At 41.0% G+C, this 16037-nt stretch overlaps 2 protein-coding genes across 2 annotated transcripts in view; both read right to left on the reverse strand.

Annotated features, from left to right (window-relative positions):
• The window catches only part of LOC126473837 (ATP-dependent translocase ABCB1-like), a 675020-nt gene that overhangs the window by 524675 nt on the left and 134308 nt on the right, over window positions 1-16037 (reverse strand). The gene's annotated exons all lie outside the window — the stretch shown is intronic.
• Window positions 1-16037, reverse strand: part of LOC126473838 (ATP-dependent translocase ABCB1-like) — a 234788-nt gene that overhangs the window by 84606 nt on the left and 134145 nt on the right. The window contains exon 11 of the mRNA XM_050101165.1: window positions 10025-10129. Within this exon, the coding sequence (XP_049957122.1) occupies window positions 10025-10129 (105 nt within the window). The remainder of the gene's footprint in view (window positions 1-10024; window positions 10130-16037) is intronic.

The following is a 16037-nucleotide window of genomic DNA, read 5'->3' on the forward strand; positions in this document are numbered from 1 at the left end:
TGTTACAATGAAACAATCTATTTTTATCTTTCTGGTAACTGTTACATATATTATGGTCCTGTTCTGTTTCAATTTCTTTCAAGAACGCCAGTCTCTAACCTGATTCAAACAAAAAGACAGTGTCCCTTTTGCCCCAGTGTAGAAATTTCAGTGCTTTTTCTTGTGTGTTACTTTTTGTGGTTATGTAACAATGCTAGTTTCAGTGAGACGTTTGACAATGGTGTGTAAATGTTGCGTTTCTCACTGTAAAGAAAAGAATACTAACGATTCTAACGTCCATGTATTCTCCTTTCCTGAAGATGAAAACCTTCGTTGTAAGTGGATTACTGCCACTTACAGGGACGCGTTCTCAGCAAAAATTATTCGAAAGTACGTAAATGCAATGGTGCTGCTTATTTTAATATGGTCATTTACCCACCAGGTTAGCCGAGAGCGCTAATGCGCGCTGACCCGGATCGAATGCGCCCGGCAGATTACCGACGAGGGCTGGTGTGCGACCCAGCGTGAATTTGGATTTTAGGCAGTTTTCCACATCCCGCTAGGTGAAGACTGAGCTTGTCTCCACGTCCCGCTTCAGTTACACGACGCGCAGACGTCTGAACACGTTTGCACTATTCCGTGGCCTACACTAGATGCAGACAGCTGGGGGTCCACTGATTCTGTCCCGGGGGGTATGGGGTGGCGGCAGGAAGGGCATTCGCCAAAAGAACAAGCGACAAAGAGAATTTTAATATGCTCTTATAGGTCTCTGTGATTAATTTATACTGTTTGGAGTCCTGTATGACATTGCAACGAGATATTAGTACTTATTTTGCGTCGTTGGCCGTACTTGGTAAACCAATTTTTACCACTCGTTCAGCATGTAGTATTTCATAGTTGCATAGAGGAAACTGCGTTTTCTACGTTACTTCTTTGAATGTCCGTTCAAACCCCGGCTCGCTACTGATTTCAGCAAAACTCCGCTTCCACCTGCTTCCGTTCAGAGGAGTGACGTCACACGTTTTCAATAACCGAGTATAACTGGCCCATGGCGACTGCCACAGCCCACTGTTGCTATCAACCAGTGGTGGAAGACTGGTACACATCTGCTTCAGCACCGAAATCCAGATGTAATTCAATTTCACATCTTTCTTTTTCGTACTGAAATTCCTGAGGTGTTTTAAATCTCTATGGCCTCTCCTTATAGTCTTTCATGGTACCCGCTTAAGGCTGCCAGTTCTTGAGTCCTATCAAAATTTATGTGGTAGTCTCCTGGCTGAAAAGTATGTGTGTGTGAAATCTTATGGCACTTAACTGCTAAGGTCATCAGTCTCTAAGCTTACACACGAGGCAGGACTCGAACCTCCGCCGGGATCAGCCGCACAGTCCATGACTGCAGCGCCCAAGACCGCTCGGCTAATCCCGCGCGGCTGCAAAGTATGAGCCGGCCGGGGTGGACGAGCGGTTCTAGGCGCTACAGTCTGGAACCGCGCGACCGCAACGGTCGCAGGTTCGAATCCTGCCTCGGGAATGGATGTGTGTAATGTACTTATGCTAGTTAGGTTTAAGCAGTACTAAGTTCTAGGGAACTGATAACCTCAGAAGTTAAGTCCCATAGTGCTCAGAGCCATTTGAACCATTTTGCAAAGTATGTTCCGTTACTGCTCATCTGTCAATCTTCCCTCTTCTGTAATGCCCTTGTGCTCTTCTAGTCGTTTTGCGACCATAATTTTTGTAGTGCCCGCGTACACCTCCCCTCAAGTACACGGAATCCTATACCCCTGTTTTTTCCAGCGGTTTTCGAGCATCCTTGGCCGATTGTAGGTAATCTTGTAAATTCCGGGTCGTTTTGTACATTATCGCTATGTTCCACTTTTTCAAGGTCCTTCCTGTGCTGTCAGTAATGTCCTCAACGAAAGGCACGCAAACTTTCGATTTGAACGGCGCTTGAACATCTCTATGATTTCCAAGAAGTGGTCTTGAAGCTCTTTTTACCCCAGCGAACGAATAACCATTCTTGAGCAATGCGTTGGTCAGATGCTTTAATTCTGTGTCAAGCATTACTCGTTCGTAGATTTTCCCTGCTCCATCAGCCAAGGTTTCATGATGCCTCGCTTTTCTTGTAAGTTGCGGTTCGGATCCCAGTGTAGGTAACGGTCTAAGTGTATGGCTTTTTGGGTAAACCATACGGCCCAACCTGCCATCTTCTTTCTTCCTCTTGCCTCCTCCTCGAGCGTAAACAGAAGCTTCGGAATAATTTCGTTGACATGTTTGTGAAAATGACCAAGTTCCTCCCTGCCATGCCGCCACAAAACAAACGTATCGTCCACATACCCGAACCTAATATTCGGTTTCTTGTTCGCAGTTTCCAATGTCTGCTCATCGAATTTTTCCATAAAGAAGTTCACTATAGCGGGTCTTAAGGGACTCCTCATAGCAACACCATCCGTCTGTTCATGAAATTCATGTTCCTTGTGCACCTTTGGCAATACATAAAGCCTGAATAGAGAGACCTCTCTGAATACTCTGTTCGACATAGGACTTCTTTGTCAATCACGTAACAGTTCTAAGAACTTTCTCAGTGGTGTTTGTACTCGGTTTCGGATGTGCCTGTGGGTCTATTAAGTCATTAATCTTATTACCATTGTCGCTTACATTCGAAACAACCATTGCATTTCCGTTGTCCACGGGGAGAATTATAAGATTCCGTGTACTTGTGGGGAGGTTCATGTGCGCACTATAAAAAGAACGGTCAAAAACAACTGGACGAGCATAACGGCAATTACAGAGGAGTGTAGAGTGGCAGATGAGCTGTTGCGGAACATGCTTTGCAGCCATGGGACCACCACTTCCATTTTGATACGACTGAACTACTGGCAGCCTCAAGCGGATACCATGAAAGACTATACAGACAGGACATGGGGATTGTAATTCACCCCAGGAATATCAATAGGAAGGGAAAGGACATGAAATTGAATGACATCAGGATTCCGCTGACAACAACAGCGGACGACGGTAGTCGACACGTGCCAGTTGCACTCGGGTATTCAAAACATGTGGCGTTATGCCACTGCAAGGAAGCACATGGAAGCGGAATTTTGCTGAAATCAGTAGCTAGTCGGGGTGTAAATCGGACATTCAAGAAGGTACGTCGTGCGCAGATGGGGACGAAACGTTGGGTTTTAATGTGAAATCCGACCACAGCACAATAGTTCAGAACCTTTTATTAGTTGTGACTTTTCTGGCCGTGAAAGTGTTCATTTTACAGAGGATCATATTGACTCATTCATTTTTGATGAGATACTTATTAAATCATAATTGGGTTATGAGGAAGGTAATATTCTGGGGACTATTTCCAATGGAGCATATGTTTTCTTTTGCCTCAATATAGAGTAAATGTACGCATTGTGCCCACAAACATTCTTCAGGTAGATGAACTTGTGCTTGCACATTATTGGTTTTAATGTGGTTTGTGTTGTTAGTGATAAGTGATAACAAATCCACAAATCGAAAATGTATGTATATGCAATGGTGCTAAATAACTGTGTTGTTTATCCACATTCTACAGACCCTTGTCCGCCACCGGTTTTCTTTATCATTGAAATTGTGCATGTGTTGTAAATAATTGGGAATGACTGGGTCAAAAATAAAAATTCCCAGCCACTCCTCATATATATCCTAACTTTGAAAACCGAGACCAAAATTTGCCACTGAAAGTGGCTTCATTTCCTATTCAGAAGAAGCGCCATGCCTTGGAAAGCATATCAATCATAAAATACTCCCATGAATGTATTGTAAATCATTGGGAACAACTGGGCCAAAAATCTCCCTGTCCATCAAATTTTGAAGTACTATGTGTAAAATGTAAATATTTTCAGTCCAAATTTTGTGCAATGCTTCTCACTTCAGTTAGGAACACAGTCCCTATGAATATAACAGAACTGCCGATTTTATTACTTTAGCTGGAAAGAAGCTGTCAGTGGTCAGTGTTAAAACAAAAATATTTATTTATTTACTCATTGTTTATTTACCCTGACCGTCTCTTACATCTAACCAGGAACAACATATACAAAAGATATTGAATAGCAATCATAATAATAATAATCTGTATTATTAATAAAATAATAAATAAATAAAATAAAAATAATGATAACAATAACAATAATATTATAATAATACATTTGTCAGGAAGTCTTTTCTGAAAGTATTTGTATATAGTGTGGCCATGCATGGAAGTGAAACATGGACAATAAATAGTTTAGACCAGAAGAGAACAGAAGCTTTCACAATGTGGTGCTACAGAAGAATGCTGAAGATTAGATGGGTAGATCACGTAATCAATGAAGAGGTACGGAACAGAATTGGGGAGAAGAGGAATTAGTGGCACGATTTGACTAGAAGAAGGGATCTGTTGGTAGGATATGTTCTGAGGCATCAAGGGATCATGAATTTAATATTGGAAAGACGCATGGAGGTTAAAAATCGTAGAGGGAGACCAAGGCACGAATGCAATAAACAGATTCAGAAGAATGTAGGTTGCAGTAGTTACTCGGAGAGGAAGAAGCTTGCACAGGATAGAGAAACATGGAGAGCTGCATCAAACCAGTCTCTGGACTGAAGACCACAAAAACAACAACAATAGTAACACTAATAATAATGACGAAATAATGGTAAGATTAAGAATGATGTTAATTTGTTATCATATAAAAAACTCAATCACAATAATATGTGTTACTAATAAAAAATTTGCAGCTAATAACAATAGTAATGCTAAAACTAATAACAGAATAACGGAGGCATTAAGAATATTGACTATTTTAGCATCTACATCTATATGGATACCCTGCAAATCACATTTAAGTGCCTGCCAGAGGGTTCCTCGAACCACCTTCACAATTCTCTATTATTCCAGTCTCGAATAGCGCACGGAAGGAATGAACACCTATAACTTTCCGTACGAGCTCCGATTTCTCTTGTTTTATCGTGGTGATCGTTCCTCCCTATGTAGGTCGGTGTCAACAAAATATTTTCGCATTCGAAGGGGAAAGTTGGTGATTGGAATTTCGTGAGAAGATTCCGCCGCAACGAAAAACGCATTTCTTTTAATGATGTCTAGCCCAAACCCTGCATCATTCCAGTGACACTCTCCCATATTTCCGCATTTCGCAATAATACAAAACGTTCTGCCCTTCTTTGAACTTTTTCGATGTACTCCGTCAGACCTGTCTGGGAAGGATCCCACACCGCGCAGCAGTATTCTACAAGAGGACGGACAAGCGTAGTGTAGGCGGTCTCCTTAGTAGGTCTGTTACATTTTCTAAGTGTCCTGCCAATAAAACGCAGTCTTTGGTTAGCCTTCCCTACAATATTTTCTGTGTGTTCCTTCCAATTTAGGTTGTTCGTAATTGTAATACCTAGGTATTTAGTTGAATTTATGGCTTTCAGATTAGACTGATTTATCGTGTAACTGAAATTTAACGAGTTACTTTTAGCACTCATGTGGATGACCTCACACTTTTCGTTATTTAGGGTCAACTGCCACTTTTCGCACCATTCCGATATTACTTCTAAATCGTTTTCCAGTTTGTTTTGATCTTCTAATAACTTTATTAGTCGATAAACGACAGCGTCATCTGCAAACAACCTAAGACGGTTGCTCAGATTGTCTCCCAAATCGTTTATGTAGATAAGGAACAGCAAAGGGCCTATAACACTATCTTGGAGAAAGCCAGAAATAATTTTTGTTTTACTCGATGACTTTCCGTCAATTACTACGAACTGTGACCTCTCTGACTGAAAATCACAAATTCAGTCACATAACTGAGACTATATTCCATAAGCACGCAATTTCACTACGAGCCGGTTGTGTGGTACAGTGTCAAAAGCCTTCCAGAAATACGGAATCGATCTGAAATCCCTTGTCAATAGCACTCAACACTTCATGTGAATAAAGAGCTAGTTGTGTTTCACAGGAACGATGTTTTCTAAACCCATGTTGACTCTGTGTCAATAGATCGTTTTCTTCGAGGTAATTCATAATGTTCGAACACAGTATGATGTTCTAAAATCCTGCTACATATCGACGTTAAAGATATGAACCTGTAATTTAGTGGATTACTTCTACTACCTTTCTTGAATATTGGTGTGACCTGTGCAACTTTCCAGTCTTTGGGTATGGATCTTCCGTCTAAAGAACGGTTGTATATGATTGTTAAGTATGGAGCTAATGCATCAGCATACCCCGAAAGGAACCTAATTGGTATACAGTCTGGACCAGAAGAATTGCTTTTATAAAGTGGTTTAAGTTGCTTCACTACTCCGAGCATATTTACTTCTACGTTATTCATGTTGGCAGCTGTTCTCGATTCGAATTCTGGAATATTTACTTCGTCTTCTTTTGTGAAGGCATTTCTGAAGGCTGCGGTTAGTAACTCTGCTTTGGCAGCACTGTCTTCGATAGTATCTGCATTGCTATCGCGCAGAGAAGGCATTGATTGTTTCTTGCCGCTAACATACTTCACATACAACCAGAATCTCTTTGCATTTTCTGTCAGGTTTCGAGACAAAGTTTCGTTGTGGAAACTGTTATAGGCATCTCGCATTGAAGTCCGCGCTAAATTACGAACTTCTGTAAAGGATCGCCAATCTTGGGGATTTTGCGTCTGTTTAAATTTGGCATGTGTGTTTCGTTGTTTCTGCAACAGTGTTCTAACCCGTTTTATGTACCAAGGAGGATCAGCTCCGTCGTCTGTTAATTTATTTGGTATAAATCTCTCAATTGCTGCCGATACTATTTCTTTGAATTTAAGCCACATCTGGTCTACACTTACATTATTAATTTGGAATGACTGGAGATTGTCACTCAGAGAGGCGTCAAGTAAATTTTTATCTGCTTTTTTAAATAGGTATATTTTTCGCTTATTTTTCGGGGATTTGGGGATTACAATATTCGATCTCGCTACGACAACCCTGTGTCCACTAATCCCTAAATCGGTTTTATCGCTAGGTACTAACTCAGGATTATTTATTGCTACGTGGTCAAGTGTGTTTTCACAACCGTTTACTATTCGCGTGGGCTCATGAACTAACTGCTAGAAATAATTTTCAGAGAATGCGTTTAGCACAATTTCGGACGATATTTTATGCGTACCTCCTTAATTGAACATGTATTTTCGCCAGCATAACGAGGGTAAATTAAAGTTACCACCAACTATTATCGTATGATGCGGGTACGTGTTTGAAATGGCTAATAATGGTGAACGAAATATTCCCTCAAGTGTCCTCTGGCAGTGAAAGAAAATTACATTATTTTCTTTTTTCTGAGTAAGCTTTTGAACTAGCTAGATGTTTGTGACCAGACTCCTTTTCATAAGACACCCATTGGGCACTATCAAACACCACTTATGGGCTAAGTGGAATGGCCAAGTACTGCATTAACTTGCCTTCAAATACTTTTTTACAGCACGTATGAAAGTTCAAAACCTTCCTCCATTTTAATCAAGTGTTTTTGGAAATGTAAGTGTCTGACAAGTACTAATGAAAGTAATTTCCGTACATTTACTGTAGTCCTGGAAACCACTGCTACATCATCTATATCTAATGTTAGTGACACAATTCATGTTAAGTGTTCTCTGACAGGAACTTCTTGCTCTTCTTACATATTTCTGTGCTGCTGTACTGAGGTTGCTTTGAAGAGAGCGGAATATGAATTTGGTGTTTCAGTCGTGATTTTAGAAAAGGACGCATTTGCCTGAATATAATATAATAGCAGACATGGATAGGGGAGGCCTGCTGTACACACACTTGGATATCGTGAATGCAGTCACGAACAGCTACATAGCAGTGCATACTCTAATTGAAGATAGTATGAAAACTAAATTTGTAAGACATAGCAATTCAGTGAAAACTTAATTAATTTGACATCAGACATAGTGAATAGAGAAGGTTTCGCCCTACAGTATTTCAGTTGAATGAATGGACCTCCTGAGAAGAGAACAAAAATTTGGCTGTCACTAGTTTCAATGGACATACTTAACCATCATGTGAAAAAAATTAATGGTTACGCTAATGCTGAATTTAAATTGAGAAATAATGTGAATGTAAGTGAAGCTACATTATTATCAATAAAAATAGAAACTTAATGATTTAAATTAAAAACATTAAAACATAGGTTATTGTTTTGAATGATATGATAGGTAAGAACATGATTTGCCTCGCTCCTTAAAGTCCTATTCTGAGAGACCTGTCTGAAAAGAACCAAGTTTCTTATGAAATTATGTTATGGTTCTGGATGTGTGTGTGTGTGTGTGTGTGTGTGTGTGTGTGTGTGTGTGTGTGTGTGTGTGTGTGTGAGTGCGCGCATGTGTTACATTAATATGTTGTAAGTCCTCTAAATGTTTTCTGTAGTGCTATACAATGAATGTTGAACACATCCTGAAATGGCTGTGCTTTGCATTTGTGTATTTGAACAATACATGGCTAAGTACTACACAAAGTAATTGCGGTTTTCTTAGACGATTAGTTAACTTCCAGTTTATTGCTTAGTATATGTACATTCTTGTCACTGATGCTGCTGAAAATGTATCACACACATAGTGGATTTCATAGCTTGAGGTTCTTATTTGTGACAGAAAGTAATTCAAAATTTGCAGTTTATTTGAAGTGTTAGCACGTACCAAATTTTTCTTCTGTTACATTAATAACAATGGTATCTCCTGCCTCTTACAGAGGAAAATGGAAGACTTTCGATGGTAGGTCGTCAACAAATATTGTGCGACCAAGTAAGTACATTCATCATTATAGCTCCTAGCTAAGCACATACTGTCTTACTTCAGTATCATAGTCCAACACTAACAGACCTAGTATATTTTATGAATAAGTTAGTCGGTACTAAGTCGCTTCTGTAATGTGCTATGGCCACGTTTGTGCTCTTTATCAGATTTCTTGGCTGATCTATGGAGTGAAGAGCTTTGGACGTCATATAAATGAGAATTCTTGTTACTATACAGTCTGGAAGGGGGGAGGTGTGAGAGAAAAAGAGGGGAAGCGAGAGAGAAAGAAACACAGACAGAGAGAGAAAGAGTTATTTGAAACGACACAGCAGATGAAAATTGTATGCTGGACTGGAACTCCAACCTGGAGATTTTTCCTTTCACGGGCAAATGCTCTACCGACTGAGCTATCCAAGCACTATTCGCAGTCCGCCCTTACAGTTTTAGTATAGTTTACTTCCGCTAGTATGCCATCTTCTGGCTTCAACTTCACAGAGGTTCTCCCGTATTCCTTGCGGGGCTAGCACGTCTGGTAGAAGGATTTCCAGAGACACAGCTTTGTTACAGGCTAGAAAATTGTTTCCAGAATAAATTTTCACTCTGGAGCGGAGTGTAATGACGCCATACACAGCTGTTTTGTTGTCAGCTTACAGGTGTTTTCCACAAAAAGAAGTAGAATAACTGGGACCACTTCGACATTCACATATGTAAATTAGATGTTATCCTTTTCAGTAAGATTCCAAAGGAAAAAATTGAAATTTTGATGAGAATAAGTTTCCATGAGGGACTGGGTATATTACATATCAGTTAACCTTAAAATGTCCGCAACTCGCAGTGGTGTAGTGCACCTTGTCGTGTTGATATACATTATCTTCTAGAGCACATCGTAATACAATGCTATGGCCTTCAGTTGTATGTTTATCGTGGTACTAAAATTAGATTCACACAAGAAAACTACAAAACGCAGAAAAACACCTAAGCTTTTCTCCAAGAGTACCAGACGTTTATCTCAGCTAGTGACAAGCATACGCAGAAGTGCATGCCTACGACGGTTCTTCCCTTCCCGACGTGACGTCACAACAAAGAGCGAGGCCTTTCTTTGAGTTGGTGTTGACTGTGCTCAGTCTCATAAGAAAATTGTAAGCTGTAGAAATGCACAGATCATCGTATTCTCTGCCCATCACACTCCAATGAGAGAAGCAGGTGATCAAATGAAAACTGTGTTTGTTGAGTGACTTCAGCCATTTCCTAATATGGCACAATTTTTCACTTACCTGGAGGAATGAGGCCACGGAAATGAAGATAGCGATAGCGAAGAACAGCAAACTGAACCAGTTGGTCTGGCTACGCACGTCCTCAGGATCTGGGAGCGAAAGCACCTGTATGAAACGACATAAGATGTGTGAGAAGGCATTACAGATACTAACTATGCATGCATAAATTTTTAAGCTGTTATTTGCTGTTTATGTCAGAAGTGATATATCTGTTGTCCCTTTTCGATTTAAAAGTTAGAGTATCGTATCCTTAAGGAAAGATTGTACGAAATTTGAAGAATGTCAGTGCGATTAGGACACTGATAAGATCCATAAATTAGGCGTATCGGTGTGGTGTCACGACCATCCTCAGCGATGAAAAGCAGTATTTGGAAACGTCTATTATTGCTTTTTGCCGCTGGTGTCATGTAGATGTTAAAGGTCTTTTAGTTCATGTGTGAGACTGATGTGTACCTAACAGGATACTGATGTGTCGTAACAGGGAGTGATCACTGTAATCAGCAGTTCTGTGAAAATGTTAAGTGCCACTAATAATTAAGATAGATATGCCCAGTCAGAAATGGAATGGAGAGTATCATATACGTATGAAAAACGCATTTTCCTACCTTGCATAAGGTATATTCTTAGAGAGGGAAAAACAACACTCACGAAGGAATTACCCGAAATGGACGGAAATCGGTAGATGGGACGTACTCGTACATGCCGATCTATTGAAGAGAAAGAAAGAACTTCACAAATTGAGCACGTCGATAACGCATTGGTCCACATGCCGCCCATATGCAAGTAGGTATTTGGGTTGACATTAGGGATGCTGATACTTTTAAAAATATCGGGAATTCAATATATCAGTATTTACGAAATCTTAATAACTGCTCTCGATATATCGAGAGAAAGTATCCAGATATATAAATACATCGACGGGAAAGGTATCGACGTAACGGCCCACAAAACAATCGGCATCACACAGCAAATATACTGCCGTCTTAAGTATTTATTTGTTATTAGATATTCTGTACATGAACAAACTAACAGCGTGGCTATCCTAATTAGAGCAAGAATTGAAAGATTATTATGCCGTGTGGCTAGGGCCTCCTTGTCGGGTAGACCGCTCGCCTGGTGCAAGTCTTTCGAGTTGACGCCACTTCGGCGACTTGCGTGTCGACGAGGATGAAATTATGATTATACGGACAACACAACACCAGTCTCTGAGCGGAGCAAATCTCCAACCCAGCCAGGAATCGAACCCAGGCCATTAAGTATGACACTCCGTCGCGCTGACCACTCAGTTACCAAGGGGGAGGGGGGGGGGCAGAACTGAAAGGAAAACGATGCACGTTCACGCTTGGTGATAACCACTTTGCTTACAACGGTAACTGGATGTAAGTGACACCATGAAAGGTGTCCGACGGGTCCATCACTCGGTTTCGTCACGTATCGGATTTATCCGGAACACTTCTTGTCTACTTCCCTGTCTTTTTTTTTGTCTTTTTTCTTTTTTTTTCATTTTGCCAACACCAGAGACCTAGCAGTTGTAGTGTCAAAACTGTGTGGTGAAATTAAACATTAAAGATTCTGTTAGTATGCCAGCATTTCCCCTCGCACGTCTGTGCCCACCGAGAAACTGGTGTGCTATTTCTTTACATCGTAAATCTTGTTATTAGATTAATAACGCATCCCCCAGGGCAATGGGACTTCTTCTTTTGTGCCGCATATACTTGCTTCACAGAGAAGATGAGAAAGATTGGACGTGTTGAAAACTCTAAAAGTAGAAAGACTCCTTCACACAGTGAAAGTAAAATTATGTTCTACTACAGTCCCAAAAGAACAACTGCAAATATGTACCGAAAATTGTGAAAAAAAATATAACACACGAAATTCCCATTTCAATATTGATATGTCCGGGGGAAATATCGCCGATATCTGTGAATGTTCTTTTGGAAAAATATCGACATACAGGGTGGTCCACTGATAGTGGCCGGGCCAAATATCTCACGAAACAAGCATCGAACGAAAAAACTACAAAGAACGAAACTCGTCTAGCTTGCAAGGGGAAACCAGATGGCACTATGGTTGGCCCGCTAGATGGTGCTGCCATAAGCCAAATGGATATCAACTGCGGTTTTTTAAATAGGTTCAAATGGCTCTGAGCACTATGGGACTTAACTTCTGAGTTGATCAGTCTTTTAAATAGGAACCCGTATTTTTATTACATATTCCTGTAGTACTTAAAGAAATATGAATGTTTTAGTTGGACCACATTTTTTGCTTTGTGATAGATAGCGCTGTAATAGTCATAAACGTATAAGTACGTGGTATCACGTAACATTCCGCCAGTGCGGACGGTATTTGCTTCGTGAAACATTACCCATGTGAAAATGGACCGTTTACCAATTGCGGAAAAGGTCGATATAGTGTTAATGTATTGGTATTGTGCTCAAAATGCCCAACGGGCGTGTGCTATGTATGCCGCTCAGTATCCTGGACGACATCATCCAATTGTTTGGACCGTTCGCCGGATAGTTACGTTATTTAAGGAAACAGGAGGCGTTCAGCCACATGTGGAACGTCAACCACGACCTGCAACGAATGATGATACCCAAATAGGTGTTATAGCTGCTGTCGCGGCAAATCCGCACATCAGTAGCAGACAAATTGCGCCAGAATCGGGAATCTCAAAAACGTCGGTGTTTAAAATGCTATATCAACATCGATTGCACCCGTACCATGTTTCAATGCACCACGAATTGCATGGCGGCGACTTTGAACGTCGTGTACAGTTCTGCCACTGGGCACAAGAGATATTATGGAACGATGACAGATTTTTTGCACCCGTTCTGTTTAGCGACGAAGCGTCATTCACCAACAGCTAAAACGTAAACTGGCATAATATGCACTATTGGGCAACGGAAAATCCATGATGGCTGCGACAAGTGGAACATCGGCGATCTGGGCGGGTTAATGTATGGTGCGGCATTATGGGAGGAAGGATAATTGGCTCCCATTTTATCGATGGCAGTCTAAATGGTGCAATGTATGCTGATTTCCTACGTAATGTTCTACCGATGTTACTACAAGATGTTTCACTGCATGACAGAATGGCGATGTACTTCCGACATGATGGATGTCCTGCACATAGCTCACGTGCGGCTAAAGCGGTATTAAATAGCATATTTCATGACAGGTCGATTGGTCGTCGAAGCACCATACCATGGCCCGCACGTTCTCCCGATCTAAAGTCCCCGGATTTCTTTCTGTGGGGAAAGTTGAAGGATATTTGCTATCGTGATCCACCGACAACGCCTGACAACATGCGTCAGCGCATTGTCAATGCATGTGCGAACATTACGGAAGGCGAACTGCTCGCTGTTGAGAGGAATGTCGTTACACTTATTGCCAAATGCATTGAGGTTGACTTAATGTGGTATTTACAGGTAAACACGCTGTAACAGCATGCGTTCTCAGAAATGATAAGTTCACAAAGGTACTTGTATCACATTGGAACAACCGAAATAAAATGTTCAAAATGTACGTACGTTCTGTATTTTAATTTAAAAAACCTACCTGTTACCAGCTGTTCGTCTACAATTGTGAGCCATATGTTTGTGACTATCACAGCGCCATCTATTACAAAGCGAAAAAAGTGGTCCAACTAAAACATCCATATTTCTTTACGTACTACACGAATATGTAATAAAAAATAGGGGTTCCTATTTAAAACAAAAACGCAGTTGATATCCATTTGCCCTATGGCAGCGCCATCTAGCGGGCCAACCATAGCGCCATCTGGTTTCCCCCTTCAAGCTAGACAAGTTTCGTTATTTGTTGCTTTTTTTTTTTTTGACGCCTATTTTGTGAGATATTTGGCCCAGTCACGATCAATGGACCACCCTGTAAAGATACCTTATCAACAGCCTTAGTGGGCACTGACTGATGGAGTTGTTGAATGTCCTCTTGACGAATACCATGCCAAATTATGTCCATCTGGCGCATTAGATCGTCATAATACCGAGCAGGTTGCAGCGTCCTGTCCTTAATGCGTCTTCAGTCACGTCATCACCGGTCTTCGGGGCTTAATTCGGACTCATCACTGAAAATAATTCTACTTCAGTCAATGAGATTCCAGGCCAAAGAAGTGTCTGGAGACCCCCCAGACAGTGGTAGGATACTAACCTCACTTCAGTCCTCCACAGCCAGAAGTAATGGTCTGACATGCCGTTTCTTTTCACACGAGAACCTCTTCGGCTGTCGTCGGCGGCACCCTTACATCACAGCGGTACCTCGACGATATTCTACGATCCGTTTTGTTGGCCTCCATGGTAGGCCATCCTGCGCTTACGTTTCAGCAAGATAATGCCCGCCTGCAAACGAAGAGAATTTCTACTGTTTGTCTTCTTGCTTGCCAAACCCTTCCTTGGTCAGCAAGAACGACGGATCTCTCCCTAACTGAGAACGTTCGGAGCACTGTTTGTCCGTACCTGTACATCACGTCTACCGATTTCCTTCCTATTCGGAAAATTACGATAATTTCTTTTTTTATCTCAGATCGTACATAATATTACGTAATCAACATAGACAGATATCCATTATATGTATGTTATTATGTGAAATAGCGTGAAACAATTAGTCATGTTTTCATTATTGATCGAATGTGGTAAAAATATCACGTCTTCCCAAAAGATGTAATATTTTTTAATTAAATGAATCACACATTTCGAAACGGGTGCGTCATAAGCTGCGTACTGACTCACAAAGTTCGTATCCGAAAATATGTAGTCGTGAAATAGTTGCGGTTAACTTCATTAGCGACTGTCAAAGAGGACAGCAGAAAAATCTTAAGAACAAAATCATCCATTTCGTTTGTGTCCTCTATGAGCAGGTAGTGGCTTGAGATAGCATACTCTCATAACGCACAGTGTCCAATACAAAACCACCAAATGCAGAATTTTGCTTCAGACAGCAGTAATGCAATATATGGCGGTCGAGGAATGAGTTGTGACGCAGAAAGCGGTTTTCCACCGGTTTGGTTCATGTTCCGTAGGCTGCTGCGAAAATAGGACGGAATTTGTTCAGCTGATCACGCCTGTAAAGCCATGACGTCACCAGTCTCGTCCACCTGCACGTCCACGTTCGCTTTCATGTCCCATATGAGGATGGTTTTTGACTAGTATACACGATGATACGGTGATGAAGTTACAAACTTTCAGGGAATATGAAGATGGGTAAATGTATCAATTTGAGCTAAGAGAACTGGTCTGGAGACAAGAAATCGAAAGTTAAAAGCGAAAATCATTCTGATACCTCTGACAGAGGAATGCATGTATCAGTGTGGTTGTTGCTAAGATTGTAGGGCAGGCATCTCTCAGAGGTGGTAGTATGGACCAAAAAAAGAAAAAAACATGTCCTTAAATATGGGTTCTAAAATCAATTCCTTAAGAACTGTGGGCACGTGATCAGCAGAAAAGATATGTTTCCCAGTAGCGAAGGTGCTCACAGCTCTTAAGGTAAGTATTTTAGAGCCCATATTTCCTAGAAATTTTATTCTTCTTTTGGTCCATACTAACGTCTGTGGATGTTCCCTACCCTACAATCTTAGCAACTACAGTATCTGCGCATGTATTCCACAGTCGATTATATCTTTCGGCTCGGTCGTTTATTGACTAGGAACAAATGGTTCAAATGGCTCTGAGCACTCTGGGACAACATCTGAGGTCATCATGTAATGCATATGTGCATTCCCTTCACGTGTTTAAGCCAAGTATTATGCATATTTATGCGATCGGGAATGCTCAGTAGCAGCTAGGCTACATGTACATTTAAGAATCAAGCGTCAGCAAGGAGCATTAGAGATGAAATCATAGCAGGCAATGTTGTGCAACCTTAACACGTACAAGATCCGACTGTTCTGGAGTAGGATCTTACAATCTGAGACAGTGTTCCGAGACAAACTTCCGTCGCAAACGTGACGTCAGATCCACCTAGCAACAGCAATCTGAATGCCCATTGGCTGAAAGTT

Source organism: Schistocerca serialis, chromosome 4 (genome assembly GCF_023864345.2).
Source record: "Schistocerca serialis cubense isolate TAMUIC-IGC-003099 chromosome 4, iqSchSeri2.2, whole genome shotgun sequence".
NCBI lineage: Eukaryota > Metazoa > Arthropoda > Insecta > Orthoptera > Acrididae > Schistocerca > Schistocerca serialis.